This window comes from Brassica rapa, chromosome A01 (assembly GCF_000309985.2).
Source record: "Brassica rapa cultivar Chiifu-401-42 chromosome A01, CAAS_Brap_v3.01, whole genome shotgun sequence".
NCBI classification, from domain to species: domain Eukaryota; kingdom Viridiplantae; phylum Streptophyta; class Magnoliopsida; order Brassicales; family Brassicaceae; genus Brassica; species Brassica rapa.
In genome coordinates, this window is record NC_024795.2 from 422535 (window position 1) to 450460 (window position 27926).

At 38.9% G+C, this 27926-nt stretch overlaps 9 protein-coding genes and 1 non-coding gene across 14 annotated transcripts; 4 read left to right on the forward strand and 6 right to left on the reverse strand.

Annotated features, from left to right (window-relative positions):
- The first annotated feature begins 135 nt into the window (after nt 1-135).
- Nucleotides 136-2287, forward strand: LOC103854257 (phospho-2-dehydro-3-deoxyheptonate aldolase 1, chloroplastic). Its single transcript, XM_009131224.3, has 5 exons — nt 136-639; nt 719-996; nt 1067-1343; nt 1477-1722; nt 1813-2287. The coding sequence occupies exons 1-5, from the start codon at nt 136-138 to the stop codon at nt 2062-2064; spliced, it is 1557 nt and encodes a 518-aa protein (XP_009129472.2). The 3' UTR covers nt 2065-2287.
- Nucleotides 2288-2318: 31 nt separating this feature from the next.
- On the forward strand, nt 2319-2391 carry TRNAI-AAU. Its single transcript has one exon. It is a non-coding gene; the product is annotated as a tRNA-Ile (tRNA).
- Nucleotides 2392-2645: 254 nt separating this feature from the next.
- LOC103854349 (ras-related protein RABA4b) lies at nt 2646-4293 on the forward strand. Its single transcript, XM_009131360.3, has 3 exons — nt 2646-2892; nt 3155-3420; nt 3625-4293. Exons 2-3 carry the CDS (start codon nt 3188-3190, stop codon nt 4061-4063), a joined length of 672 nt encoding a protein of 223 aa, XP_009129608.1. The 5' UTR covers nt 2646-2892; nt 3155-3187; the 3' UTR covers nt 4064-4293.
- A 709-nt stretch (nt 4294-5002) lies between these two features.
- On the reverse strand, nt 5003-11892 carry LOC103854554 (RNA cytosine-C(5)-methyltransferase NSUN2). 2 transcript variants are annotated; one of them, XM_009131527.3, is made up of 15 exons: nt 11627-11885; nt 11467-11555; nt 11312-11378; nt 11132-11247; nt 10981-11047; nt 10856-10904; nt 10694-10779; nt 10385-10614; nt 10249-10304; nt 10086-10171; nt 9918-10010; nt 9567-9840; nt 9097-9497; nt 8782-9016; nt 8378-8708 (listed from the first exon to the last, which is right to left on the reverse strand). In XM_009131527.3, the coding sequence occupies exons 1-15, from the start codon at nt 11780-11782 to the stop codon at nt 8569-8571; spliced, it is 2145 nt and encodes a 714-aa protein (XP_009129775.1). In that variant the 5' UTR covers nt 11783-11885; the 3' UTR covers nt 8378-8568. The 2 variants fall into 2 exon arrangements, with proteins under 2 accessions (XP_033140654.1, XP_009129775.1); XM_033284763.1 differs by lacking the exons at nt 8378-8708; nt 8782-9016 and adding an exon at nt 5003-5284 and having other exon boundaries at nt 9378-9497; nt 11627-11892.
- A 422-nt stretch (nt 11893-12314) lies between these two features.
- Nucleotides 12315-15135, reverse strand: LOC103854644 (serine/threonine-protein kinase SRK2F). 2 transcript variants are annotated; one of them, XM_009131634.3, is made up of 9 exons: nt 14856-15135; nt 14634-14708; nt 13968-14069; nt 13829-13882; nt 13641-13733; nt 13457-13549; nt 13247-13351; nt 13041-13139; nt 12315-12814 (listed from the first exon to the last, which is right to left on the reverse strand). In XM_009131634.3, exons 1-9 carry the CDS (start codon nt 14973-14975, stop codon nt 12512-12514), a joined length of 1044 nt encoding a protein of 347 aa, XP_009129882.1. In that variant the 5' UTR covers nt 14976-15135; the 3' UTR covers nt 12315-12511. The 2 variants fall into 2 exon arrangements, with proteins under 2 accessions (XP_009129882.1, XP_033140695.1); XM_033284804.1 differs by lacking the exon at nt 14634-14708.
- A 1523-nt stretch (nt 15136-16658) lies between these two features.
- LOC103854741 (calponin homology domain-containing protein DDB_G0272472) lies at nt 16659-19047 on the reverse strand. The gene has a single exon (XM_009131736.3). It carries the CDS (start codon nt 18644-18646, stop codon nt 16886-16888), a length of 1761 nt encoding a protein of 586 aa, XP_009129984.1. The 5' UTR covers nt 18647-19047; the 3' UTR covers nt 16659-16885.
- Nucleotides 19048-19279: 232 nt separating this feature from the next.
- Nucleotides 19280-20611, reverse strand: LOC103854831 (histone H3.3). The gene is made up of 5 exons (XM_009131813.3): nt 20447-20611; nt 20169-20240; nt 19979-20055; nt 19816-19906; nt 19280-19728 (listed from the first exon to the last, which is right to left on the reverse strand). Exons 2-5 carry the CDS (start codon nt 20238-20240, stop codon nt 19558-19560), a joined length of 411 nt encoding a protein of 136 aa, XP_009130061.1. The 5' UTR covers nt 20447-20611; the 3' UTR covers nt 19280-19557.
- Nucleotides 20612-20815: 204 nt separating this feature from the next.
- LOC103854917 (probable signal peptidase complex subunit 1) lies at nt 20816-21489 on the forward strand. The gene is made up of 2 exons (XM_009131916.2): nt 20816-20952; nt 21094-21489. Exon 2 carries the CDS (start codon nt 21096-21098, stop codon nt 21369-21371), a length of 276 nt encoding a protein of 91 aa, XP_009130164.1. The 5' UTR covers nt 20816-20952; nt 21094-21095; the 3' UTR covers nt 21372-21489.
- An 80-nt stretch (nt 21490-21569) lies between these two features.
- On the reverse strand, nt 21570-22593 carry LOC103855017. 2 transcript variants are annotated; one of them, XM_009132065.3, is made up of 2 exons: nt 22399-22593; nt 21570-22147 (listed from the first exon to the last, which is right to left on the reverse strand). In XM_009132065.3, the coding sequence occupies exon 2, from the start codon at nt 22082-22084 to the stop codon at nt 21668-21670; it is 417 nt and encodes a 138-aa protein (XP_009130313.1). In that variant the 5' UTR covers nt 22085-22147; nt 22399-22593; the 3' UTR covers nt 21570-21667. The 2 variants fall into 2 exon arrangements, with proteins under 2 accessions (XP_009130313.1, XP_009130259.1); XM_009132011.2 differs by having other exon boundaries at nt 22278-22482.
- A 64-nt stretch (nt 22594-22657) lies between these two features.
- On the reverse strand, nt 22658-25697 carry LOC108870470 (protein SCAI homolog). Of its 2 annotated transcripts, none has more exons than XR_004455285.1 (9): nt 24972-25460; nt 24685-24891; nt 24367-24609; nt 24216-24282; nt 23954-24148; nt 23759-23854; nt 23476-23664; nt 23257-23393; nt 22658-23176 (listed from the first exon to the last, which is right to left on the reverse strand). XR_004455285.1 is itself a non-coding variant. In XM_033284771.1 (9 exons), exons 1-9 carry the CDS (start codon nt 25458-25460, stop codon nt 22990-22992), a joined length of 1806 nt encoding a protein of 601 aa, XP_033140662.1. In that variant the 5' UTR covers nt 25461-25697; the 3' UTR covers nt 22658-22989. The 2 variants fall into 2 exon arrangements, 1 of the variants encoding a protein (XP_033140662.1); XM_033284771.1 differs by having other exon boundaries at nt 23763-23854; nt 24972-25697.
- Between the last annotated feature and the right edge of the window lie 2229 nt (nt 25698-27926).

Below are 27926 nucleotides of genomic sequence, written 5' to 3' on the forward strand. Positions count from 1 at the left end.
AAAGTCTTCAAACCAACCCCTTTCCGTACCCATCTCACTATAAATACCTCTCTCCTTCCACATTTCTTCTCTCTCCTCTCATTAACAGCCTCCATTGTCATTCTCTCTCTCTCTCTAAAAACAGAGAGAAATCAAATGGCTCTTTCCAACGCCGCCTCCTCCTCTCTCTCCACCAGATCCCTCTACACCGGTCTCTCTCACCGTCACAGTCACAGCAACCGTCAATCCTCCATCCCTTTCCACCGCTCCGTCAGCCTCGTCACGGCCCTCCACGCGGCGGATCCGTCCCGAAACGCCGCCGTTTCAGTCAAGGAATCCGTTTCTTGTGCATTGGAATGGACGCCGGAGAGCTGGAAGCTGAAGAAGGCTCTGCAGCTTCCTGATTACCCCGACGCCGGCGAGCTCGACTCCGTCCTCAAAACCATCGAAGCCTTTCCTCCGATCGTTTTCGCCGGAGAAGCCAGAAACTTGGAAGAGAGATTGGCCGATGCCGCCGTCGGCAAAGCTTTCCTCCTCCAGGGAGGAGATTGCGCAGAGAGCTTCAAGGAGTTCAATGCGACTAACATCAGAGACACCTTCAGGGTTCTCCTTCAGATGAGCATTGTCCTCACCTTCGGAGGTCAAGTCCCTGTCATAAAGGTTAGATCTTTCTCTCTGTTTCTATACTAAAGGTGAGGTTTTGATTCGTAAAGGTGAGATTTTTATTGGTGTGGTTTAGGTTGGGAGAATGGCTGGTCAATTTGCGAAGCCTAGATCTGACCCCTTCGAGGAGAAGGACGGTGTGAAGCTGCCTAGCTACAAGGGAGACAACATCAACGGCGACACTTTTGATGAGAAGTCGAGGATTCCTGATCCCAACAGGATGATTCGTGCTTACACGCAGTCTGCAGCTACTTTGAATCTTCTCAGAGCCTTTGCCACTGGAGGTTACGCTGCTATTCAGAGAGTTACGCAGTGGAACCTTGATTTCGTTGAGGAAAGCGAGCAAGCTGACAGGTAAGTTGTTGAAAGAACAGAGAGATTCCTCTGTTTCAGACTCTGAATGGTTATCTTGTTTGTTGTGTAGGTACCAGGAGCTGGCGAACAGGGTTGATGAGGCATTGGGGTTCATGTCTGCGTGCGGACTTACCACTGATCATCCACTCATGACTACTACTGATTTCTACACGTCTCATGAGTGTTTGCTTCTGCCTTATGAACAGTCTTTAACAAGGTTGGACTCAACTTCTGGTTTGTACTATGATTGTTCTGCGCATATGGTGTGGTGTGGAGAGCGCACACGGCAGTTGGATGGTGCTCATGTTGAATTTCTCAGGGGGATTGCTAATCCTCTTGGCATTAAGGTACTTTACTTTTAAAACTAAAGGATTAGGTAGATGTTAACTGGTTTGTGATAAAAGCAAAACAGAGTAGGACATGAAGTTTATGTTTTGTTTAAGTGAAATTGACTGGAGTTGCATTGACTATTTGATGCAGGTGAGCAACAAAATGGATCCCAATGAGCTTGTAAAGCTTGTGGAGATCCTGAATCCCAACAACAAACCTGGAAGAATCACTGTGATTGTGAGAATGGGTGCAGAGAACATGAGAGTTAAGCTTCCTCACCTGATCAGAGCAGTGAGGAGGTCAGGCCAGATTGTGACATGGGTCTGCGATCCAATGCATGGAAACACCATCAAAGCACCTTGCGGTCTCAAAACAAGAGCCTTTGACTCTATCCTGGTACACACTTGATAAGCCAAACCTTCCATCAGCATAACATATATATACTTAGTTTTTGCATATAGTTATAGTTGTTTTTTTTTAAAACAGGCTGAAGTGAGAGCCTTCCTTGATGTGCACGAGCAAGAAGGAAGCCACGCGGGAGGTATCCATCTAGAGATGACAGGACAGAACGTGACAGAGTGCATTGGAGGGTCCCGTACTGTGACATACGATGACTTAAGCTCACGCTACCACACACACTGTGACCCGAGGCTCAACGCTTCTCAGTCTCTTGAACTAGCCTTCATTGTTGCTGAACGGCTGAGGAAGAGAAGAACCGCTACTCAGCGTCTCTCTTAAGTTGCCATCTTCTTTTCTCTCTTTTGTTTTTGTGAGTTTGGTGTCTTTATGACCTGCCTCTTTAGGAGGAGTAAACCTTGCTTGAACCTTGTTACGTTTTGCTCTCTGCCCAGACAATCTCACGTCTTTGTTGTTTCAATTTAATGTTAAAACTGTATGAATGCTACTACTGTAAACTCCTCCTTATTACATATATATATACAGTATCTACCAACTTGGAACTCGTTCAGTGTGACTAACCTCGTTACTCAACAAGGCCCATTAGCTTAGTTGGTTAGAGCGTCGTGCTAATAACGCGAAGGTCGCAGGTTCGAAACCTGCATTTTATTTATTTCTTTTAGTAGTTAACTGTTGAATGGTTCAAGATACTGTGTTTAAAACGTTAAGATCAACTTCACAATGGCCCATTTAGCTTCAGGTGGTTCGAAACCTGCATGGGCCATCATTAACTATTTTTCACAAAGATTTTTATATTTCTTCAATATTGTTTTTTCTTTGAAATAGATACGAACGGAAAAGAAAAAAAACAATCCGGCGCCGACGCGTTCGGGACCCACCACTAATCATTAATTATCGTGTCCCGCTCACTTTAATCCAAATCTCATCTCCTGTATAGCTCTCCACTCTGTTCCACTGCTCCTCACTACTTACATCCTCCACCTTTGTTTCTCGACTTAAACCGCATCCCACGTGTCATAATCGCAGCTCTTATCACTCTCACTCACCGAAGACTCTCGCACAGTAGATCACAGTAGCCAACAATTAAAACTCAAATCACCAATCAACCACCAACTAGTTTAACAGCTAGAGAGAGAGAGAGAAAATAAACTTCGGGTCCGATTGGTAATGGCTGTAACTGTAGAATTTTTGCTGTAGAAAATAATCTGTAGAATTTTTGCTGTGGCTTTAGATTTTATTGCTGTAGAATTTTATAGAAAGCACTAAAAAATTGCTTTGGATATTTGGCTCTGCAGAGCACTTGTACAGCTGTAGATTATTTTAAAAGCTGTGGTTTCAAAAAAAAAATTAAATCTTGATTGCTCTGAATTTGGTACTCTGGACAGCACCTACAGCATCTACCAATCACTCCCTTCGAAATAATTCGCCGCCAACGACAAAGACAATGGCCGGAGGAGGCGGATACGGCGGCGCATCGGGAAAAGTCGATTACGTCTTCAAAGTCGTTCTGATCGGCGATTCAGCAGTCGGGAAATCGCAGCTGCTCGCTCGATTCGCTAGAGACGAGTTCAGCTTAGACTCCAAGGCCACAATCGGCGTCGAGTTCCAGACTCGTACCCTCACCATTGAAGAGAAGAGCGTCAAGGCTCAGATCTGGGATACCGCCGGCCAAGAAAGGTACACACTGCTTTCTTTAGATCTCGCTTGGATCTGGAAGCGACTAGGGTTTGACTAGAGCTCATGTGTTTAGATTAGTCATTGTGTATGTTAGCAATTGGTGTAGGTTAGCAGTTAGTTGTAGTGTAAGTTAGCTGACAACACTCTGTATATAAGCTGGAAACATAGTTGTACAGTAAGATTAATGCGTTTGATTTGGAGCAGATACAGAGCGGTTACGAGCGCTTATTACAGAGGAGCGGTTGGTGCGATGCTTGTTTACGATATTACCAAACGTGAGACCTTTGACCACATCCCTCGTTGGCTTGAGGAGCTCAGAGCGCATGCTGATAAGAACATTGTGATCATCCTCATTGGTAACAAGTCTGATCTCGAGGATCAGAGAGCTATTCCCACCGAGGACGCCAAAGAGTTTGCGGAGAAGGAAGGTCTTTTCTTCCTCGAGACGTCTGCTCTGAACGCGACCAATGTGGAGAACTCCTTCAACACTCTGATGATGGAGATCTTCAACACGGTTAACAAGAAGAGTCTCTCGTCTGCTGAGTCAAATAACCCTGGTTCTTTGGCTGGTAAGAAGATTGTTATCCCAGGTCCAGGACAGGAGGTTCCCGCTAAGACCAGCACGTGCTGTAGTTCTGCTTGATCTGTGTCTTTTACAAAAGCAAAATTCATTTGTCCGGTGTCCCCCTTTGAACTATGGTTTGATAGAGAATGCTTACTTACTTTGATTTGTATATTCTTTTGGAATCTGGCTTGTGTTGCTTGCTTGCTTGGTTCATTAAACAATGGTGCAATTAGTCACCGATAGACAGAAGAGAGTATTGGAACAAATAGCTTTTGAATTTGAAATGTTAAACATCATTTTTCACATATGTCACTGATCAGCTTCAAGCCTTTGATTGAAATACATGAAACTAAGAGTCTTGTGCTGTTTATCTTAATGATGTAAAAAGCTTAAAGCTGTCTCCATATTACTACTCCCACCTTTTCTTTATGTAAGTCTCTGGATAAGTTGGTCGCAGTCCACTGTTGTGACCATAACGGTTAAGATGGCTTTGCCTTTCCAGCATCCAATGGCTATTGTTGATGAAGACTAGAAGAAAGACAAAAGTATCTTAATATTAACCCATATACTTCTGAGATTTGGTATTTGACCAAAGAGAAATGTGGTGCTTACAAACATCTTGAGGCCAACAGATGCGACCTTAATCTTCTGCCCAACCGCAAGGTGAAGCTCAAGAACATCCTTAACCAATCTTGAAACATAGTAAATCCTCTTCACGTTGCCTTTTTTCCTGAAGAACTAGGATGTACGCAGATCAATCATTTTAACAAGTACTCTTATTAAAAATCTATTGAACAAACTCCACAAGTATTGTTGTTACAAGATCACACACATACGTGTATCTCGACTGATCAATTTCTAACTACCCTTGAGACTCAAGCCAACACACACGTTGCTTGATCTCTACGTAACAACCCAAGAACCCCTTCTTGATCTTGAAGGCTAGACTCTTCTTCTCTTTTGTGGAAGACCTAACCTTCACTTCATGTCTCATGTCCCTTTTATACTTCTTGCCACCTTCGACTCTCGAATATTGACTTTCCTTAAATCACGTCGCCATATATTGTCTTGATATGGAAATCTCAACAACTTCCTGGATCATGCAGCTGCTCGTGTCGCTGTTTCTAGTCACGAGATGGCCGTTGAGAGGGAAAGACTCATCGTTGATGCCGTAGAATCTCTTGATCCCGTCGATCACTGTTTCATCTCTCAAGAAAACAACAGGGTCAAGGCCTTTCCACTTCCCTTTTTGCACTGGTGGTACTACTTCTTTAGTCAATTCTACAGTGCCTTCTTTGCCTGGTGCTTTCCTTCTCAAGCTTCAAGCCATTATCTGAAGCTGCTTCTTCTACAACTATTTCCTCTGTATTCTCTTCAGGTTGACTAACCACAGTATCAGAGACTTCTGCATGAGTAAACACTTATGTTGCTTATAATTACTGCTTTTCTTTGCTTCAAAGAACACATAGACACATTACGTTTACCTTCCATTTCTTAAGACCTGGTCTTCGGATAAGTTCAAGAAGCTTATCTGAGACATCTACAAGCTCAACAGAGAGCATCCACATCTCCTCAAAATCTGGATTTATACTGATTTATACAACACCAGGAACCTGCAATCCAACAAAAAAGATACCAGCAATGGACCGTAAAAAAAAGAAGAAGTATTGACGTATCAAAATGTTTTTTTTACCTTTCGAATTCTTCGCTTCAAGTCTCTCTCTATCACAAGTAGCCACCATGAAGCACTTATGCTGTATACAAACAAGAACAAAGTATATCAATGAAAACATAGAAAAGACTAATGACCTCTCTAACGATCCAATGGAACCTAATTAACCTCTCTAACAATCATTCAAATAGACAGGACGCTCGCTAGTTTCTAATTGTTTCCACACTATGAATATACTACACTTGTCGCCTCAAAACGTGACGGATGTTCCTTATCTCTCTCTCCAGTCCAAACATCAGAGGCGTTTGTGAATTCAAAAAAAAAAGGCTTACATTCGATTCATGATGGCATTGCTGCTGTCCTCAACGCCAGTGTTTCAGCTTCTCCTTCAACTGGAAACACAGGAAAGAGAGCCAGTGGTCAAAGAATATTTACAAAGTGTGAAGTTGGGTTTAATTAGTTGAAATATCTATGGAAACCTGAATACTTAAACAGCTTCTCGAGTCCATGTCTTTGCATATGTTAGCAACGAAGAGGGATGGTGGTATCATTATCTTGTCTTGCGGTTGTTACACCACACATCTTACCATTGATCTGCAGTCCCAATGACCAAGAGATTCCATCAATATATACAATTTATAAAAGCTACACAAACTCTGCATCAAATACTAAACTGTAGACGATTACCATTGGGTAACTGTAACAGCTTGCACAACGCACACACACAAAAGCATGGTGCTCTTCTTCCACATCCATCAGCTCTCACTCTCAAGCTCCTCCTGACCATCTCCAATCTCGCCGGCAAACTCACAAGATCCTTCCTCATCACATGATTGCACGGAAACAAACAAATATATGCACATCATCATCACATGAGATTGCAAACAAGCAAAATAAAAAAAAAAACATTGAAAACAAGAGGGTAAAATTGTATATTTGCCAAGGATTGATAGGAATAACAAAGCGATCTCATAAGTGTAAAAGTCAAATAGAACCTAACTTCTCTAACGATCATTCAAATAGACAGGATGCTAGTTCCTAATTGTTTCTACATTATGAATATACACATAAGCTTCTTCCTTTTCAATCTAAGAAAATATAGAATATTGCCAAGAACTGATAGGAATAACAAAATGATCTCATAAGTGTTAAGTCAAATGGAACCTAACCTCTCTAACAATCAAGTAAATGACAGGACGCTAGTTTCTAATTGTTTCCACATTATGAAGATACACATAAGCTTCTTCCATTTTCAATCTAAGCAAATATAGAATATTGCCAAGAACTGATAGAAATAACAAAATGATCTCATAAGTGTTTCCACATTATGAAGATACACATAAGCTTCTTCCATTTTCAATCTAAGCAAATATATAATATATGCCAAGAACTGATAGAAATAACAAAGTGTTCTCATAAGTGTAAATTCAAATGGAACCTAACCTCTCTAACAATCATTCAAATAGACAGGATGTTAGTTTCTAATTGTTTTCACATTATGAATACATAAAGCTTCTTCCATTTTCAATCAAAGTAAATATAGAATATTTGCCAAGAACTGATAGAAATAACAAAGTGATCTCATAAGTGTAAAAGTCAAATGGAACATAAGCTCTAACTATCAATCAAATGATGGGACGCTAGTTTCTAATTGTTTCCACACTATGAATATACACATAAGCTTCTTCCTTTCTCAATCCAAGTAAATATAGAATCTCCCCAAAAAAAAAAAGATTTGAAAAAAACAGAAAAAGAACGAAATTAGGTACCTTGAGCAATGGGGATTCTCATCTTTTCTTCCACCATCTGTTATCTCTTGAATCTTCTTGGCAAACTTCTTCCTCTTTCACCTTAACTCTTTGCTGCAGAGAAACAAAACACCAACCAAACAGTCAGGACTCACTCAATTTCTACAATAATCCGTAAATTTTTCAATATTTTTGATCAGAGAAACTCATACCTCTCAGTTCTGAATTTCAATGAAGTGATCTTAACCTGCTTCTTCTTTGATTTTCTGCTTCCTTCCCACTCTCAAATCACTGAAACACCATCAGATCAAACAAGTCAGAAGACTATAAAACTAACAGATATTGAGTCACCAACGAGCTAATCTAGTATTGTTGCTGGCTGGCTGCTGTCCAGGACCGAAGAATTGGGGTCAAAGACCAATTCATTTGGATTGTAATGGAGTGTAGTGTAGACTGTGTAGTTTAGATTGAATGAAGAAGAATATATATATATATAGATCGGGGAAAATAATGTTACCGTTACGTTACGGCTAGTCATTAATCTAGAGTCTTTTGGTTGCCTTTTCTTAAATTATTTAGTTACGTTTCGACATTAATCTAGAGTCTTTTGGTTGCCTTTTTAAATTATTTGATAATCTTTTCCCTTGGATGATAAATGCAATTTAAGAGAATGCCACAACCCATTAAATTTTTTAAGCAAGTAGTTTACTCGATACAGTGAATCCTTTAATATTAGCTCTCGGATCAAAACTTTTGCTTGATAGAATATGCTTATATTTCTAGGGATACTCTAATTATATTTTAAATTCTGAAAAATGCATTTTTTTTTTTCATTTTTCTTAAACTACACTTTCTTGCATGTCATAAGACATTTTGTCAAACAAACAGTCTTCAGTTATGTTAGTTTTCAACTTCAAGCCGTCTCCATTGATATTACAGCTACAAATGCAAGTCTTTGTCCTAACAAGCAACTTTTTTGTAATAAAGCAAAACTCATTCATTAAACTGATAGTAAGAAAGACGCAATATAATAACAATAGCTTTTGATTTGAAATACATGAATGAAACTAACAGTCTTGAGTTTATCTTAATGATGTTTAAGCTTTAAGCTGTCTCCATATTACTACTACTACCAGCATTTTCTTTCTGTTTCTTACATTCCATCAGCAAGCAAGTTTCTGGATGAGTTGGTCGCAGTCCACTGTCGTCACCATAACGGTTAAGCTGGCTTTGCCTTTCCAGCATCCAATGGCTACTGTTGATGAACTCACTTTGACTGCTTCAGACCCGTCCTTCTGAGTACCTGTAACAACCAAGAACCCGTTAAAAACATATCCAACATGACTATCTTCTTAACTTAACAATGAAACACACACCATCAACAAGAACAACAACGCAGTATCCCTCAGCTACTTCTGCTGCTTTCTGGCCAAACTGTGGATGAACAAAATCTGTGAACTTGATGGATTTGTATTGCAGGAGACTCTTGAAATCCACCATTGTTGCGTAAAGTAACTGCTTGGTCATGTAGGGAAGGATCACAGGCAATCCCTCTGAAGTTATCCGGAATGAGCAAGAGCCAGCTTCACATTCTCTTGCTGATTGTTTCTCCTGCGTTTTTGACCAGTTAAAAACTTAGCAAGACCCATACTTCTTAGATTTGGTATATAAAATAAAAATGTGGTGCTTACAAACATCTTGAGGCCAACAGATGCGACCTTAATCTTCTCCCCAGTTGCAAGATTAAGCTCAAGAACATCCTTAACCGATCTTGAAACATAGTAAATCCTCTTCACGTTGCCTTTGGTGCTCGTGTCGCTGTTTCTAGTCACGAGATGGCCGTTGAGAGGGAAAGACTCATCATTGATGCCGTAGAAACTCTTGATCCCGTTGATCACTGTTTCATCTCTCAAGAAAACAACAGGGTCAAGGCCTTTCCACTTCCCTTTCACTGGTAGTGGCACTTCTTTGCTGGTGCTTTCCTTCTCAAGCTTCAAGCCATTGTCTGAAGCTGCTTCTTCTTGTACAACTATCTCCTCTTTATTCTCAGATGAGTTTCTGCCTCTGGTATACCTTCTCTTCTCCTGAAAATCTGCAAGAAAATTAATATTAAAGAATCAATTAGAGAGGTAAAGCACTTTCAAAAGATCTTAAAACTCACCTGGTAGAGATGAAACTTTGTGAAGCACTGCGATAAAGAACCCCCCAGTGTTCTGATCATGAGGCACTATCCTCACACAACGTTCAAGAGGAAGATCACAGACTTCCACTTCCTCAGCTGATTCATCAGAAGCTATTTCTCCAGAGCTGCTTCCGCCACCTGCTGTTGAGTCTTTATCGCTTTTACCAGAAGGGAACATGCTTCTTAGAACTCCGTCTCTCTGCACTTTTGGAACATCTTTGTAAGATCTATACCAGCCACCTCTATCATGCACCTGAATCCCCACATACACAAGCATGAGTGAACACTTATGTTTTTGCTTCAAAGAACACATAGACACATTACGTTTACCTTCCATTTCTTAAGACCTGGTCTACGGATAAGTTCAGGAAGCTTATCTGAGACATCTACAAGCTCAACAGAGCTTCCACATCTCCTCAGAATCTGAACAAATATAATCAATCAGCATCCAGAAAAACAGGCTTATAGAGAAAGAAGAAAAAGAAAGTAATGAATTACTTCAGCAACAACAGCTTCATCTTCAATTGGGTTCATTGAGCAGGTTGAGTATACCATTCTCCCACCAACTTTTAGCAGAGACAAACCTGAAAGCCAGAGAGTGTATATATAAATCCAAACATAAGATTCTGCAAGTCAGGTCATCTGAGAAATAAAAACTTACCTCTCATGGCTATCACAACTTGTAGGCTATGAAGTCCATTCCCTGATCCAGAGTTCCTGTGCAGAAATAAATAAATATTAAAAAAAAACAAAGCAAGTGGAATAAAAAAAATGTGAAAGCTTATAGATTTGGAGACCATCTTCGCCATATGTCTGGAGCCTTGCGCAGAGTTCCATCACCACTACAGGGTACATCGCATAAGACACGATCAAACAGAAGCTGATCAATGGACAAGGCTCTCTTAGAGTTGCAGTTTGGGAAATGTTGACCTTCATTGTTAGTAACTATCAAGTTGGTCGTACAGGTTCTCTTAGTTTGGTGAATAAGAAGGTTAGATCTTTTATAATCAACATCATTCGCCACCACCTGATTCAACCGAAAACAATTAGGAAAAAAAAGTAAGAAAATAATCTATCAACCATTACCAAAAATGAGCGTTACAAACCATTCCATTAGGTAGAGATCCAGGTTCTGCTGATTCATGTATTATCTCAAGAAGCTGAAATGTCTTGGAGCCAGGTGCAGCACACACTGTTCAGACAAAGGAGGAGACAAGTGAATCAGTTTATCTGTCTCAAGTAATGTCTAATTGATGAAAATCACTCACTGTCGAGGACAAAATGGTCTGGATGTACATCAAGGAAGAGAGGAGGCACCTGCGTGATTGTATTGATGAGTCATGCAATTAAAAAAAAGAGTGTTACAACACTAGTAGAGCATTAATGAGCATACCATGCTAACAGCTTCTTGCCTGGTCATGTTCCCAACTTCAGTTTCCAACTTCAAAAACTCATGAAACCTGAATCATGAACTTAACACAACGAGTAAGCATTATGAAAATGAAGATTTTGCTATTGAAGCCAACATGGATTAAAACAAAAACCTTTCAAGAGTCTGGTTTTTTCTAATCTCCTTGCGAGAGAAATTAGAATGCCAAGCAAGACTCTTAGGGTACCAAGGCAATGGCTTGATCGCCTCCACTTCACCACTCTCCACAGCCTTAACCAAAATAGCATTTCAAGAAATTAAAAAAAAAAAAACAAATAGTTTATAGATTTATTACCTCAGCCTGAAGAGACTTCACGAAGTCATTCTCCAACATGGACAAAATCTCATCGCAAAACTGACCACTAAGAAGGAGCAAATGTTTAGTCAAAATCACAAAACCTTTATTAATAATAATAATAATATTTCAAAAAAGGGTTTGACTTTGGTTACTTGGAGTTGACTCTGAAGGCAGCAGGCAACGGCTTACGAAGAATCTCAATGAACGAATCCCACTCCTCTGCTCTCACTATCCTTTGCTCCTACACACACACAACAAGACATCTGAGTCCATGTAATGTACTTTGATTAGAGATCCATTGATTCTTTGTACCTTGTAATACTCCTCGAAGTCCAGATTCGACCAGGTTCGATTTTGGATGGTGGAATCGAAGGGAGCATCGGGTTTGAGAGGTTTTGGAGCGGTTTCTCTGCTGTCTTCTGATTGGTTTCGATGTGAACGGCCTCTGTGTCGTCTTCCTCTTCCCATGGTTGTTGACTCCGTCGCCGAGTTTCTGTGTAGCCGGCGGCGTCCACAGAGATGGGTTTAGGGTTTAATTGATTCTCCTTTTATTTTTATTTAAAAAAACAGTTTAATGGTTAAACACTTAACAGTTAACAGTTTTTTTTTTTTGTCGGCTGACACTTGACAGTTAAACACACTCGCAATATTTAGGCGCGCATGGTTTGTTTGTATTAAATCTATTTTCTTTATTTTTATTTACCTAACAAAAATCTATTTTTTTTAGTTGATGTTTTTTTTTTTTTTTGAACTGGCTTTCTAATTGATGTTCCAATAAAAAAAAAGTTAATTACTTGAATCTAGCTTAGCCACCATATATATTCACATGACGGATATGTAAATTAATTTCGGAATTATCAGAATACTCAATTACACTTAATTTTGGAATTATCAGAATACTCAATTACACATACTGTGTTTTCTAGATTCTAATTAGAAATTAATGGGATGGATCATATATTAAAATTAAAAAAATGTAAATAAATAAGCAAAAATTAAATGACTCACAAATCTTATACTACTTTATTTGACTTTATTAGTGGTTAAACTTTTTTAAAAATTTGAAACGTACTAGTGGTTAATTATTTCCACTTATAAGTATACGAATACATGCAACACCAAATCCTCGGATACTCTCAAGCTACACACATAAAATACATGCATTCACGTACATACACATGCAATATGGATATGAATTCATAGAGCACATACGAAATCACCATTCTTCTCCTCATCATCGTCATCGACCTCGTCATAAATATCAGCATCATCAATATCATCAAGATCAATAAGGCTTCCATCTATTAAGCTTAATCCACCATTGTCATTCTTACCATTCACATCCTTTCTCGCTTCTTCTATTATCTTCACTATTTCTTCAACACTCTGCCCACAGTTCTCTTCTTCTTCTTCATCTTCCACTATGTTCTTATCTGAGATAACCGGCCCTGGATTCTTCAAGAACCAGGAGTGTTCTTCGATTTCCGGTACAGTTATTCTCTATCGTGGATTCAAATTAGAAACCCGGTATTAGCATAGTTTTAAAGGTATCTAAAATCCAAATAACTGTAGATATATTAATTAAGATTCATTTCGGTTTTTAATTGAACTTTCATTATGATTTAGTTTATATTGGTTTGGTTTATCTATGTATATAAAAAAAAAAAATTAACCAAACTAAACCGGTATGTCTTACATTATCGGTTTAGGTTTTCATTCATATTACCTTGTCAGGGTCAGCAACGAAGATACGAGATAAGAGATGCTTGCATTCGGAGGAAATCCTGACGTAGTCCGGTATGGTGTAATGTACACTTAATATCCTCTGTAAAGTATACATTATTAGTTAATTATTCTTAAATTTATGCAAGACAATATCTTTAAAGTTAACTAGTGGAATGAAACGTTCGGTTATAATAATTTTAGAAGTACCTGAATTGTTTTTCTAATGTTTCTTGGATCGTCTGGATCTTCAAAGGGATAAGCACCAACTAACATTACATATAATGTTACCCCACACGACCATACATCTGCAATCTATATATTAAAAGTAACATTATATAATGATTTAATGATTTTAATATAAACAAGTTGATGTTATTAATTTATTCAAATATTAGTTGGTAAATGATTGCTACGTACCTTCCCGTTATATTCTTTTCGGGACAGGACCTCCGGAGCAACATAAGCCGGAGTTCCCACGGTGGATTTTGGCTGAGAGTGTAGAACTGATGACTGCATGCAATTATAAAATATTTATATATTGTCAATTATACCTTCTGATGTTCTGATCAGTGAAGATGAGCTAAATTATGTGTAACAATACCTTCGAATATCCGAAGTCGCATATTTTAAGCTGCGACGAGGGGCTCCCATCTAAAAGTGTATTCTCGAGCTTAAGGTCTCTGTGACATATTTGCTGCAAGTAAAAATTTGTTACATAACACTTCAATTATACTATATGAAGATGTAATTTTATAAAGTTCATATAACAATAAATGTGGTAATACGTACCATAGCGTGACAATAGCTAACTCCCGAGATAAGTTGTTTGAAATAGTACCTTGCCTAAATAATAAACAAAGACTAATCAATATAATTAGCCACAAGATCACTATTGGATTATGGACGTTAGTGATAAATTAAGTAATACTTCGTCTTCGCTGAATCTACCGGCACTGCAAATTCTTTCAAAAAGTTCACCGCCTGCTGCATACTCCATTACTATGGCAAGATGTGTTGGTGTTACAAAAACCTGCAAAATAAACAAAATACAACACATTTATTTTATTCTATTTTGATTTCTTCAAGCTCAAAGCCGACCTACAGATTGCTTCTATTATTATATAATCTTGAATTTTTAATATAAGAATTTTCAACGCCATGACTAATTATACATACGCTGGCATATGAAACTGAATGCTGGACTGTTGGAGAATAAGACATATTTATTATTATTTTTTTTTTGTAACATGGACATATTTATTTATTTTTAAAGAAATTTAATACAAAATTTCTCTAAGAAGAAGAGGTCTAAAGTCCAACCATATGGAATGATACACATAATTTACATGACCAGCTAGCTATCTATGATTTTATTTTAACGCTGGATTGAAATCCAGATGATGTTAATAACCATATTCTAGAACACTAATTAAATCACCCAACATATCTACAAATCTTACTAAGTAGATGAAACCACCAATGAACTATTAAGTCTATTATCATCGACATATTTGGCTCAAGTTATTTTGTTTTCTGGTTTATGAGTTCTCTGGACAACGCTGGATTATAGACCAGACCAGACTATGAACAATACCTCTTTGAATCTGATTATATTGGGGTGCTTCAAGTCTCTATGATTTATGATCTCTCTCTGTACATGTTCATCAATCTGTACAAAAGCAACCCCTTAATCCATTTACTGATCAAATAAACTAAGAAAACTATTCATGAAAAAAGATCGATTCATTCACGCATAAATCTTGTGTAACCAAAAAAAAAAAGAAACGAGTACTTTAGGGAAAGGAAACACAAATACCTTAAGGCCTCTTTCGATGTACTTAACGGCGTAAAACTTTCCGTTGGCTTTCTCTCTGACGAGCTTTGCAACTCCAAAGTTGCCGGAGCCAAGATCTCTCAGTATGTCGTACCTTTCCATCGATGATGATCGAATCAAAGAACAGGGAAACTAGACTATTTAATTTGTCTATGGGGTCTCTGTCCACAACTTGTTGGTTTGGTTACTCTCTTTTTTATTCCTTCGAGGTTATTAAAGTGAAGATAGAAGAGAATACGGCTTCTGTTTTGGTTCAGTTACATATAGGTAGCATATTTATTTATATACACATCAACTCGTAAGCACCGATACATACAGTCAGCACCAACGCAGACGTGCTTTTCTCGTCATAGGCCCCTGTGAGTTTTGGGCCGTCCAATTTTGTCGAACAATAGGCCCATTTGACACGTGCTTCTCTTCAAGAACATGAGCAATAGACACGGGGACAAGGTGGTGACTCGCAAGCCGTTCAGTTCAGGTCTCTTTTCATGGCTATTTAAGTGTTCGTACGTTCTTCTGAAAATTGAATATACTCTTTATTTGTCAACAAAGAATACGCGTTTTAAGAAAATTAATTATTAGAAACATTTAAATATCTTCCGGGGCTTGAGAAGTTGACACCTATCACCTAATTGAGTGATTGCGATTATCCATTTTTAGTATATATTCTCTCTTTTTAAAAGAAATATTTTGCCAAACTTACTTGTTATCTATTTTCAAAAAGATAAACACTAATTTTTTCTTAGCTGTGACAATGATGGCATACATTTTAGATTCGTAATGCTTTTCCGCAAGCCAATAAAACATCAACAAACTCATATAGATAGTATTATAAATAAATAAATGAACTTATCTAATTATACTAAGCTGGTTTAACAGGTCAACTGCTGAATTATACTGACGTGCGTTGATTTTAGTTACATTTCGAATGCCACACATATCTACCAGCACATCATTGTGATAGCTAATAAGTATTCTAACATGATATTTTAAAAAAGCAAATAAATATTTTAATTGATTACTGAAACCTATAGTTTTGTTTTAATTTAAGAATGGTAAACCCTAAATATCTTTGTGATTTTCTCTCAAATAAACTATCTCTGATACTTCTGTTGTTCTTAGCGTAATCCTTTCTTGCTTAAGCATCTTACATTTCTCAAATTAAGCATAATTTAAAAATAATCGAAAATAGCAAATCCGTTTATAGCCACCTTTTCGACCGGAACAGCTCAGCAAATCCTCACAGTGATCTCTTGTGATATGGCCAAGAAATATAGACATCATCATGTTATTATATACCTATCCTTTCCTTCATATGTTATTATTATTTTCTCAAGATATCGTACTCTAATAATATCATCATACATACGTATAAATGTATTAAAATTTTATTTAGCTGTATATTTCACTGTTTCACATTTAATATTTTTTTTTCAGATATCACGAACTTATGGAAGTTAATGCCTTTGATAAAGCGAATAGCAGAATCACTAAGCCAAATTGGGTAAGTGGCCAAATACACATAGCATGAAGCAAGTGATAAAAGTGCAATACCACCACAGGCATTTGCACTGAAAATTTTGATAGTGGTACTGACAATTACGAAAGAAATGTTGTTTCAACTTGTTTATAACAAAACAAATTGAATCTTACTTTCTACATTTGAATAAAGTGATATCATTTTCTTATGTATAGGAATCTTTCTATTGTAAGTTGCACTTTAACCACATTGAACCGGATTAATCAAACCGGTAACAGAGAACCTGATTGATCACAATGCCTTAGTTCACATTTCACAAGCTTTTGCCTTTTGATTCAAACGTTACAGGAAAAGACAAAAACATTGCAGATTAAAATGATCAAATCCTTATTACAACAAACATATACGAACTCGTTATGGTTTGTTTATGTACAGACAAAAAAAAGATTCACGCAAACTCAACCTGTAGAAAGTAAAAACACAAACAAGAATGTCGTATCAAAATGCAAAAACATATCAAACACATTGGTCTTCAAGGCTCAGGAGACAAAGGCGGTTGAGGCAGAGACGGTGACGTAGGCGTCTGAGGCTGCTGCTGCTTATCCTGCGAATCAGTAGAAGACTCCTTCTTATGCGAGAAGCTCAAACTCTTCCTCCTAACCAAAAGATCCCCAAACCTCCGTATAAACGCCTTCTTCTTCCTCGCCGCCGCCACCGCTCCTTTATCATTCAACTCCCCTTCCTCCAAACTCTCCAAATCCTCCGGATTAATCGTCTCCACCTCCTCCAAAAACGTACACGACGACCTCCTCTTGTGATGCGTCTGCGCCCCTCCGGCATGTGGCGTCTCCGCCACGTCAAAGATCGAGCCCTTGAACAGATACGAATCCGAACTCGGAGAGTTCCCTTCACCGCTATCATCCGTATGATGACTAGTATCTCCCTGCCCTTTGGCCGTCTCTTCCTCCACAGACTCCTTGTGCTTGTGATGGTGGTGGTGGTTGTGAGCGTGGGCTAGCTTCATCAGACTAAAGCTACACGTCTTACCAATCATCTTCTTATCGATATGATCTTGTCTATTATGCTCTCTCTTCTTCTCCTTCTTCTCTCTCTTCTTCTCTTTCTTCTCCTCTTCCTTCTCCTCAACCCTAACTTCAACTTCCTTCTGCAACGAGTCTTGCCTGCTCAAGCTCCTATGCCTCTCTTCCTCCATAGCCACCTCGAACTCAGACAAAACCTTCTTCAGCTTCTTCACATTCTCATTAGCAACAGACTCATTCACCTTAACCCTCTCGATCTCACGCATAGCATCACCCAACTCCTCTTCCTTGTCCCGCAAGGCATCTTTCAAATTCGAATTCTCAGCCCTAGCGATCCCCGCCGCCTCTTTCGCCACGTTAGCTTCACTAATCGCTTGCTTGAGTATATCTCTAACCTTCTGATTCTCGTCTTTAGCCTTCTTCCCGAGATTCTCAGCCGCCACGAGAGCTACAAGCAACCTATTGTTCTCATCAAGAAGAGAACTCTTCTCGTCTTCTCCTCTCTTGATGATACTAACAAACACAGACTCCTTCCCGTTCCAAGCCGTTAGAGACTCCTCCGCTTCGATACGTAACCTCTCGCTCGTGTTCTTGAGCAGCTCAGCTTCTTTCTTAACCTCCTCGTGCTTCTCCTTCCACTCTTTAGAATCAATCCTCGCAGCGGTTAGCTCTGTTTCAACAGCCGCGAGCTTCTCTTTAGCCTGGCTAGCGTCGGTGGCTACTTCCTTCAACGCCAAGGCAAGATCATCCATCGCCTTCTTGCTCGTCATCTCAGCTTCGGTAGCTTCTTTAAGCTCGTTCTTGACAGCCTTTATCTCCTCGAGCAAGTCGGATACTTTCAAAGAAGAAGCCTCCGCGGCGTCGTGAGCCTGAGCCATCTCGATCTTTAAGGACTCGATGTCGGAGTCTTGAACCGAGCTGTCGTCTTCGCTCGAGTCTTGGCTGTGGAAAGATCCGTCGATCCTCTCTTTTAACGAAGCGATCTCTGCTTTGGATTCTTCTAGCTCTCGTGATTGGTCTTCTAACGAAGAGAGGAGCTTCTTCTCTGTTTCTTTGGATCTCTCGACCTCGGTTTGGAGATTCTTCAACAAGGCGTCTTTCTCCGAGAGCGCGGCTTTTAAGGAAACGACGTCGCTTTCGAGAGAAGAGGCTTTCATCTTGGAAAGCTCTGTATTTATATCAGCGACTTTGTTTGATGAATGGAACCTTGGAGAGGCTGCGTCAATAGATGGTTTCTCGTCAACTTCTCCCATTTGACGATTATCAATGTTTTTTTTTGTTTTTTTATTATAAAAGAAGAGCCAAGTCTTGGATTTTGATTAGAGAATTTATTTGAAGGGGTTGGAGAAAAATCTATTGGTCAAAAGAAATAACGTTACTTCCTTTTTTGTAGGGGAAAGATTTGTTTTTTATCGGCAACAAAATAAACGAGAGCCGATCAATTCGGACTATTATTTCCAAAGATGATAGTTTTCTCCTTGCCAACCATTTACTCATTTTACTTTCATAATCTGATATTATAATAAGGTCAAATGTATAACATCACACAGAGTCTTCTATAGTTCTGGACAAAACACATGAGACATTGAAACTTTAGAATGGTTAGATAAGAGTTTTGCAACCGATACATCTGGAAGAAAATAACTTTAATTTGACCTCTCCCTAACACAGCAAGAGAAAGAGGTTGATTCTACCCAAACAGCAAAGCAAAGTTGCCATCTATGTGTTTCTTGTGGTTTGCCTCTGATACGTCAAGAGAATGTCCTTAATAACCCTCACACGGACTAATTAGGAGAGGTAATGTGTACAAATGGTTTTTACTTGTTTGTACAGTTTGCAAAGCTAAGCCGGTGCATAAACTCATAACCAATAAAATGATAAATATGAAAAAAGTCAGGAAGCATCAACATACTAATTGTTTTAGAAATGAGATTCAACAACGAAAGGTTCACAAAACACGTAGCTGCAAATACACAAAAGCAAATAATACTGGGACAAGAAAATAAGAAAAAACCAACAAACCATCATTCATCATTGTTTTAGAGTCTTACTAATACCAAAGGCCTTCTTAAAAGACCATTATCTAAAATCCAGCTACGTCTATTTAGAGAACAACAAACCCCAACATTCACATAATACGACCCAACGAAACGACAACCAACACTTAAGCACGCTCTCCTCTGATCCTGCGAGCGAGCTGGATGTCCTTGGGCATGATGGTCACACGCTTGGCGTGAATGGCGCACAGGTTAGTGTCCTCAAAGAGTCCCACAAGGTATGCTTCAGCTGCCTCCTGGAGTGCTAGCACCGCATGGCTCTGGAAACGCAGGTCAGTCTGCAAAACACAAACATCAAATAAGCATCAAGGATCACACAACCAATGAACACGAACAATTTACAATAGTGGAACAAGCACAGTTACCTTGAAGTCCTGAGCAATCTCACGAACAAGCCTCTGGAAAGGAAGCTTCCTGATCAACAGCTCAGTACTCTTCTGGTACTTACGGATCTCACTGTCAACAAGAATCAAAGATCAATCACAAAACCAATTACATATTCAATTGTGGGATAAACATATAACATACCGAAGAGCAACAGTTCCAGGTCTGTAACGATGTGGCTTCTTGACTCCTCCGGTGGTTGGTGCAGACTTACGAGCGGCCTGTAAATATTGAAAATCATCCGTTTAAAACCTAAAATCTCTACAATGTGTTTGTTAAGCTGACACAGATCAAACGTGAGAGAGAGAGAGAGAGAGAGAGAGAGAGTCCATACCTTAGTAGCAAGCTGCTTCCTCGGGGCCTTTCCTCCGGTAGACTTACGAGCGGTCTGCTTGGTACGAGCCATCTGAAAACCATTCAAACAATACTAAGATTTACACCATGACCATTTTAATCGATAAATCAACAAATCATCAATAAGGTTTAAACCTAAATTAACAATCTATAGCGAAATCATTCCTCCTTAACCTAGAATCTAAATCCAGAAGACGAATCGGCTAATCAAACGACTAACGAAGAAACAATCTGAGGATTCGGGAAAAGAACTTTTACCTTCTCTGCGTCGCTTTCGCTTCTCTGAATTCAAATTAGTGCTCCGATCTCGAAAAGGGAAGATAATGAAAGTAATCTCACGTGTAGGGCTGTTGATATTTAATTTATAGGCAACGATGTCAAAAGCAAGTTGACGATCCTACGGTTGTTATCGCTCATCGGTGTGTTTCTCGTGTTTCTTAATCGTACCGACTAAAATACCACAATATGTGTTTTCTCTCAGCCAGTCAACGGTTCAGATCTACCGTTTACACGTTTGACGAGGATCGCCAATCCTACGTGGTTGATTCCTATTGGTTGAATACTAAACGTCACGGATCGATGACATCAACCGTTCTAATGTAGAAATATAATGGGCTTAAAGATAAGGCCCATTAATTACAGAATCCTACGGGCACGTTACGTGCCGGTTTAGTTTATTTTGCATTAAAAACCAATTTCGGAGTCGTCATCTTCCTCTTCGCCCAGATTCACTTCCTTCGAGAAGATTCGCATCATTTTCCCAGGTATAGATTCTCTGACGAGATCTGATTCTAGTTTGTTGCTTATTGTTCTTGTAGATTCGAATCCGGCGATTATCAATTGCATTTCGTGCTGGATTCAATTCGAAAGATCCGATCTAATCGTTTTGGTTGGTGTTGATTCAGTTATGGATTGGCAAGGACAGAAACTAGCGGAGCAGCTGATGCAGATCCTGCTCTTGATCGCCGCCGTTGTGGCGTTCGTCGTTGGTTACACGACGGCGTCGTTTAGGACGATGATGTTGATTTACGCGGGAGGGGTTGGTGTCACGACGTTGATCACGGTGCCGAACTGGCCATTCTTTAACCGTCATCCACTCAAGTGGTTGGAACCAAGTGAAGCGGAGAAGCATCCTAAACCGGAAGTCGTTGTTAGCTCGAAGAAGAAGTCATCTAAAAAGTAGCAAATCGTCTTTTGTAATCTCTCTTTTTTTCTAGACCTTTGATATAAAAAAAAAGAACATGTTCTGGATTTTGCTTATGAATAAGATATAGTCTAAATGACATAATAATTTCGATTGATTCTGAGACATCTTTGCTTAATTGTTATGTAAGAAGACAATTTAAACGTTGTCTGTAAAGAACAGAACCGAGCCCATGTCTTTTTAGTTTTTACTAAGTGTTCAAATCAATCACTAGAAAAAGAGCAATGGTAGCAAGAGCTAGTATAGACTCTACAATCCGTGCCATTACAAGAGAGCTAGAGGAGAGTGACGAGAATGAAAATGAGAAGAGCAGCGATGAAAGAATACTTGAGAGCAGCGACAAGGATAGCAAAAGAGATGAAGAAGAGCTGGGATAAGACTTGAAGGCTAGCCCATGTCAGTACTCCAGCTAATCCAACGGCCGCAAAGTTATCTTGATCCGGCTTCAGTAGATCCCCCAACCGGAAACTGAAACCAGGGAATCCATCTTTCTCGGGAGCATCACCATCATCGTTACTAACCGGTCTGTTACCACCACCAGAAGACTCCTTATTGCCACCGCCATTTTGGGCATACGTTCTGAGCTTTAACGGGGATTTGCAGAAACTAACATGATGATGGTGATGAGGAATGATGTATGAATAACGAGGCTTTGGTGTGATGGGCACAAAGGGCTTTAGTGTTAGCAGCATCGCGGATTGTGGATTTAAAATCAAAATGATCTTTGCTATGATAGTAGGAGCTGGTAAGTCTATCTGCACTCGAGAAAAACAGAGGTCAAATAGAATCTAAGCATATCGAAATGACTACTGGAACTCAAAATCAAAGCGAAATCCTAATTCTCGCCATGATATTTTATAACTTGAATCGAGCTAAAACCAATACCCAGATATGAATCAATCTGCATTCCATCGGATTATCCAAAACAGATCATTCATTCATTCGAAATCTCTACACCTCTAAGAGGTCAAGTCCGATTGAAAAAGTTATACGAAACCAAACACACCTGGAATCCGCCATGTTTCCTCCTCTCCACTCGCGAGATATGTAGTAGAACTAGAAGACAAATCGAAATCAACCGGTTGGTTTAAGAAATTAGACTCAATGGCTAAGATTCAATCTTACGGAGACACCAGCAATATTTAAACGGCTAGGATCTTCTCCCTTGCTATTTTAATATTTTGGTCTTTTTTAAGTTTCAATCTTTTTTTCTTTCTTCTCTATAGCTCAAATGTTGAGTAAACATCATGATCATAAAGAACATGTAAAGAAACAATGACACACTTTTATTTATGCAATGCAGAGTTTTACCTCAGATACACAAAACAAACCATCCTGAGAAGAGAGAAGGAAAAGAGACTAGTAAATTATTACCTGGGTTCTAATCTTTTACAAAGAACAACACAAAGCTAAAGAATCATCAAAACTAGAAAGAAAAAAATTCAATCTCCAAATTACACTTTCTTTATACCCTAAAAAAATACAGACTTTTTCTATAAAAAAAAAGTGAACATACAACCTATTCCACCTACCAACCTCCCCGACCACAGAGATGGAGATATAGAGTGAGAGAGAGGCTCATAGGTTTCTCTAGTTTTTATGTCTTGCTGAAGTGGAAAGATTTGGCAACACCCAAGTGATCAGCTAGCCGTTCTACTGTGGACTGCACCGTTTTAGACACCGGTGAGAGCGAATCTGGGAGACTCGGGTGGCATTGTGGTAAATACGGGTCATCATCCTCTGTGCGGCTCAAGCAAGTGAGTACAGACCGGCAGAATATGAATCTACACAACAACCAAGGTAATATTAGAGAAGCTGCCTTGTCTGGTTCTGATTCCCAAAACTTTTAAAAAATAAGACTCACCTGAGAATCAGCCGTCTCAAGAACTGATCAGGCAAGACCTGTGCCCAGACAAGATTCAAGACTTTGGAAGTCAAGAGGATCGTTTCCCACTCAGAGAAAGAAGCAGATAGTATGCTCTCTGCTTCATCATAAACCTCCTGAAGATATGTGATCAAGATGGTAAGAAGCAATGCCACCACATCATGATAACATACGCTTTGCTTCATTTAAGGTACTTACAGGTTCGGGATCCGAGTTCGAGAGGCCCAGCATTTGACAGAATGCTTGTAAAGGAGCTGTCAAGAAAAAAGTAAACTGGCTTCCGTTTAGTGCTGCTGCTGTATCATCAGCAGATGGGTTCTCCAGAGATGGCTTCAGAGGCGAAAGAAGTAGAGCAACAGGCTCTCCTCTCTCTGCACCATTCAAAACCTGAAGCTCACAATCCGTTAGCCAATATCGCACAGTGACAAAGAACAACTATAAGAATCTCCTGAGAGAATGATAAGACTAAGTTAGGACAAACCTGCCTTGAATGCTCGGCTAGTGTCGCTATCAATGACCAAGAAAAGCGGTTTCCGCGTAAAAGGGATTAGATCACCAGGGTAAAGGTTGTTTGAACCTGAAAAAAACAAAAAACAAGACAGTGAGTGAGAAAAGTCTGCTCATTCAGTGCCCACTGGAGACATATAACAATGTAAATCCGAGGAAAACAACTTACCAGAGCCTCCTCTAGGACCTAACCAAAGATAATCATCATAATAACCCCCAGAAGATTTGTGTCCGTTGCTAAGAGGTTCTGACTTGTAACTCTTCTGCTCTTGGGAAGCTCGGCCAAGCAGCTTGCTTTTTGATGTTCTGCTTGAACCGACAGCGTTCTCCGGTTGCGCAACATTCTCACGAGCAGCAGGGCCACCTGGTTAATCGTCACCAACATGTTAACATCAAGAAGTTCCAAGTGACAAAAAAAAAAAAAAACTAACCTGAAGCAGATAGATATATCAGCATCACACACTCTGGAGAGAGTTCATCACAGATCATCGCCAAGACCTGAACATATATAAAGGAAAAAAAAAATCAGAAACTCCTAAAGATTATTTTCCTATATGAAACAGATAAAAAAAAAAACCTCACCGCAAGCAAGTGGGACACTGTGGGACGATAAAGAACAGCTTTCCTAGGATTAGGAGGTAACGACGGATCAGCCATATCAGCAGCCAATTTCATATCTATAATCCCAGAGGTCAGCGTATGATCAACCACAAAACCATTCTCTTTCGTCTCAACAGGCCGCTTCTGGTAAAAAGACCCACTAGGCTCCCACTCTAAACACTGCATCATTCTATACGTATCCAACGTCACTTCAGCGTATTTCACCTAAATGATTACAAAGGCCACAGCGTATGAATCTTAGGTTCAATAAAAACAAAACACTGCTTGTTTAATGCTTACCTCGTTACGGTGATAGCTAGCTAATAGAGCATCACGAAACTTGAAGAGCTTCTTAGCGTGGAACCTCGCTAGGTACGTGTGAGAAGCTGGATAGGAATCAAGCATAGCGCAGTAACGAAGCGGCCTGACATAAGTTAAGTCCACGTCAGCTTTAGTAAACCGAGTGATCTCTTGCACAACTATCCTCCACTCCTTAAAGTTGGTCTCCTGCACCAAAAGATCAAAACTTTATTCAACCAGAGGCTCAATTCTCAAAAGCCTCAAATCAAAAAGATTAAATCTTTTACCCTAAAATTAGACTTGCTGTCATCAACCAAAGCCCTAAGCTTCTCAGCCAAGTGCAAAACCATCTCCCTCCGATCAACAATCAACGCAACGAGCAAGAACCTCGCGTAGAACCTCAGCTCCTTGGACCTCGCGCTGAGATCCTTCCTCTCCTCCCCTTCCTCGAAGTACCTCCGCTTGAGAATGGCCTCGTAGAAGACGTAGGACTCGAGGAGGAAGCGAGCCTCGCTGGTCCTCATGTACTGGCTGAAGTAGAGCTGCCCAATCCGGCTCGCGATCTCGCCGATCTCCCACCGGTTCAGCCCCGACGCGACGAGCTTGGGCCGGTGGGACTGCTGGTAATTCCAGAGCTTCATGTAGGCCTTGAAGACCTTGTGGAAGTAGTGGCTCTGCGCTCGCCCGAAGGCCGGGAGATCGCGGACTCTCGCGAACTTGCGGTCCGCGTTCTCCACCAGGGCTCGGAAATTGCGCGACACGTCTTCCTCCGCCATTTTGCGACTGTTTTGTTGCCCCTTTTAGTTGCGGTGAGAGTCGCCGTCGTTTACCATCGGCGGAGAGAAAGAGAGAGAGAAAGGGAAAGACTTTAATGAGATTGGCGGTGGAGAGAGAGAGAGAGAGAGAGAACAGATGAGAAGAGTAAATATGGTTTTCCTTTTCTTTTTTAATATTGCTTCAATTTATCTTCCTTATTTTTCCATTTTTATTTTATTTCCTCCTTTTAGGTCTTCACCTTTACAAAAGCAGTTGAAAAAACAGTAGAATCCTTGGGATTAATAGTAATCTTTCATTTCATAATTATTGTTAGTTCAAAACCTGTGAATTTTGAGAGAAAAAAACAATAATAAATCTGAGGTATACTCCAAATGTTCGATGTTTTAGCTTCTTTCTCGTATATAAATATATGATTTTTTTTTTATTAATGTATTAGTTTTAAAATAAAATATGAAGCAAAATGTAAGTGGTTAAATTTTATTGACAATAGAAAAAAAAATTAAACTAACTAAAAAGTCCATAGTAGACAAAAATATTTTTTTTTTATTTGTATGAATTACCTTAAAAAGTTATACATTTTTATTCGGAGATAGTATCATTTAAGAAAAAATTATATGTTTAAGATAATTATTAAAATATTATTTTTATGTAGAAATACTATGATTAGCTATCACGATACTATTTTCATTCAGAATTTTATTACATCAAGGTTTAGTTTAGCAAATGCGTGACATTGAAATTTAAAACTACCATTATTCATCCTTTTTCATTTCAGTACCAAAACATTTAATAATGTTATTAGCTGGATTATTGCAGATAGGAGTATGCATCGCTATGAGCAAAAACGCATGTGCGCACGAACCCACAAAAGAATTTGCAGAATCATAAAATCCCGTGTGTTGTGTAATCATGGTAAGCAGGAAGAGCTGGCATCAACGCAAAATATGTACTCGATGATGATACTCGCAGTCCATACAGTGTCATGGTATAGTTTAAGCAAATGTCCTTAACGTACGTACCTACTTGGTTAGAGAAGATAATATTTTCTTATTCAGTCTCCACAATTAACTAACTGACCCATATACTAATCGTGGCAACATGGCAAATTATATGATCTTTTTTAGTTAGTTTTCTTCAGTAATACGTTCTTAAATTAAATGATGGTAGCAACACGCAACTTGCACATGATATGGCTATATATCATTTTATCATATGCCGACGCACGGCATGGCGAGAAGCCTTTTTTATATTTCCCCTAACTACGAGTAATTATATGCGGATGTATTTGTCAAACTCATGAAAGATGATTCGGTGAATCAGTGGCAAACATCTATAACAATACCAACTCGATTGCTAAGAGGAACCCTAGGGGAAAGTGTTATTAGTTAGAATATGCATAACAAAGGCGTTGACTTTTTAATATTGGTCACTAGTTTTTTTTTACTTTCCGGGTGTTGTTCCAAATTCAGCTAATGGTGTAATCATCACATATACTGAAATTTATTTATAAAGGTGGACCGACGTGACCTGTCGTGATGCTGATTCTCATTTTTTGGGGTATTGTTGAGAACATTATAAATTTAAGAAGATAAGAAATCGATTTTTTCAAGGGTTGAGTTTGATTTAATATCATTGCATAAATGAATAAAAACTGCTTAAGATTCATCTTTGGGTTCTAATTATGTGGTTATCTAATATAAAGAGAATCTTTAGATGGTTGACAAAAAAAGAGAGTTCGTAGAAAATGAGAGTACAGTATGTATATTTTATACTAAAACGAGTATACACAAATATGTCATATAAACATTTTGTCTCTACACCTGCAAATTACAATATCAGTGGGGCATGTTTCCATTAACTTTTTGTAGTAGTGGTTAGATGTTAGTTGTCTGAACTCTATTTATTTATTTTTAAATTTTGAATATTCATATTTCAATTTGGTCCTACTTTGTTTGACATAAATTAGGAAATCTAAACTAATTTTATTTGCTTGGCGGACCAAATGGTACGTCGCCTTTGTTAAAAGCTTTATTAGGTGGGAAACTTTATTTGCTAATTATAAAATGTACCTCTATATTGGACAAGTTTTAGTTAATTGCTTCGTATGTACATCCTCTTATCACATGAATACATTCCATTAGACTAAAAAACAAACAAAAACTCCAAGCTAATAAATCATTAAAAATAGTAATAATTTTAAAATCCTCACCCAGCGCTATATAATTATTTGTCTTATATATAACACTCCACATTCCACATCATAATATAACAGTGAGAAGATATGTTATCGAGTTTCATGTATATTTAAATATTTTGTTGTTTAGCTTGATGGACTGGTCGTAGGTGGCTATATACCAAGTTATTCGACAGCCGTGATAAAGTGTTTATAAAGAAGGTAAAGATAGAGAAGAAGGAAAAACATAAAGAACAAAAGAACATATTTGTGAAGTCAATACCAAGAACAT

Bases quoted from the DNA above. Each gene is read 5' to 3' on its own strand.
- LOC103854349 (XM_009131360.3), top strand. From the start codon at position 3,188: ATGGCCGGAGGAGGCGGATACGGCGGCGCATCGGGAAAAGTCGATTAC. The intron at 3,421-3,624 runs GTACACACTGCT...GATTTGGAGCAG, and splicing joins GATACCGCCGGCCAAGAAAG to ATACAGAGCGGTTACGAGCG.
- LOC108870470 (XM_033284771.1), bottom strand. From the start codon at position 25,460: ATGGCGGAGGAAGACGTGTCGCGCAATTTCCGAGCCCTGGTGGAGAAC. The intron at 23,855-23,953 runs GTAAGTTGTTTT...TGTTTTTTTCAG, and splicing joins AGGTCCTAGAGGAGGCTCTG to GTTCAAACAACCTTTACCCT. The intron at 23,665-23,762 runs GCAGGTTTGTCC...TGTGAGCTTCAG, and splicing joins ACACTAGCCGAGCATTCAAG to GTTTTGAATGGTGCAGAGAG.
- LOC103854831 (XM_009131813.3), bottom strand. From the start codon at position 20,240: ATGGCTCGTACCAAGCAGACCGCTCGTAAGTCTACCGGAGGAAAGGCC. The intron at 20,056-20,168 runs GTATGGACTCTC...CAATATTTACAG, and splicing joins GGAAGCAGCTTGCTACTAAG to GCCGCTCGTAAGTCTGCACC. The intron at 19,907-19,978 runs GTATGTTATATG...TCTTGTTGACAG, and splicing joins CCTGGAACTGTTGCTCTTCG to TGAGATCCGTAAGTACCAGA.
- LOC103854644 (XM_009131634.3), bottom strand. From the start codon at position 14,975: ATGGAAAGGTACGACATACTGAGAGATCTTGGCTCCGGCAACTTTGGA. The intron at 13,734-13,828 runs GTACGTATTACC...TTTTACTTGCAG, and splicing joins TTAGCTATTGTCACGCTATG to CAAATATGTCACAGAGACCT. The intron at 12,815-13,040 runs GTAATATGAATG...AATCCACGATAG, and splicing joins TCGTTGCTGACCCTGACAAG to AGAATAACTGTACCGGAAAT.
- LOC103854917 (XM_009131916.2), top strand. From the start codon at position 21,096: ATGGATTGGCAAGGACAGAAACTAGCGGAGCAGCTGATGCAGATCCTG.
- LOC103854554 (XM_009131527.3), bottom strand. From the start codon at position 11,782: ATGGGAAGAGGAAGACGACACAGAGGCCGTTCACATCGAAACCAATCA. The intron at 11,248-11,311 runs GTAATAAATCTA...ATTTTGGTTAAG, and splicing joins TGAAGTCTCTTCAGGCTGAG to GCTGTGGAGAGTGGTGAAGT. The intron at 10,905-10,980 runs GTATGCTCATTA...ACAATCACGCAG, and splicing joins GGCAAGAAGCTGTTAGCATG to GTGCCTCCTCTCTTCCTTGA.
- LOC103854741 (XM_009131736.3), bottom strand. From the start codon at position 18,646: ATGGGAGAAGTTGACGAGAAACCATCTATTGACGCAGCCTCTCCAAGG.
- LOC103855017 (XM_009132011.2), bottom strand. From the start codon at position 22,304: ATGGAATGCAGATTGATTCATATCTGG. The intron at 22,148-22,277 runs GTATTGGTTTTA...TCTCGAGTGCAG, and splicing joins GCAGATTGATTCATATCTGG to ATAGACTTACCAGCTCCTAC.
- LOC103854257 (XM_009131224.3), top strand. From the start codon at position 136: ATGGCTCTTTCCAACGCCGCCTCCTCCTCTCTCTCCACCAGATCCCTC. The intron at 997-1,066 runs GTAAGTTGTTGA...TTTGTTGTGTAG, and splicing joins GAAAGCGAGCAAGCTGACAG to GTACCAGGAGCTGGCGAACA. The intron at 1,344-1,476 runs GTACTTTACTTT...TATTTGATGCAG, and splicing joins CTAATCCTCTTGGCATTAAG to GTGAGCAACAAAATGGATCC.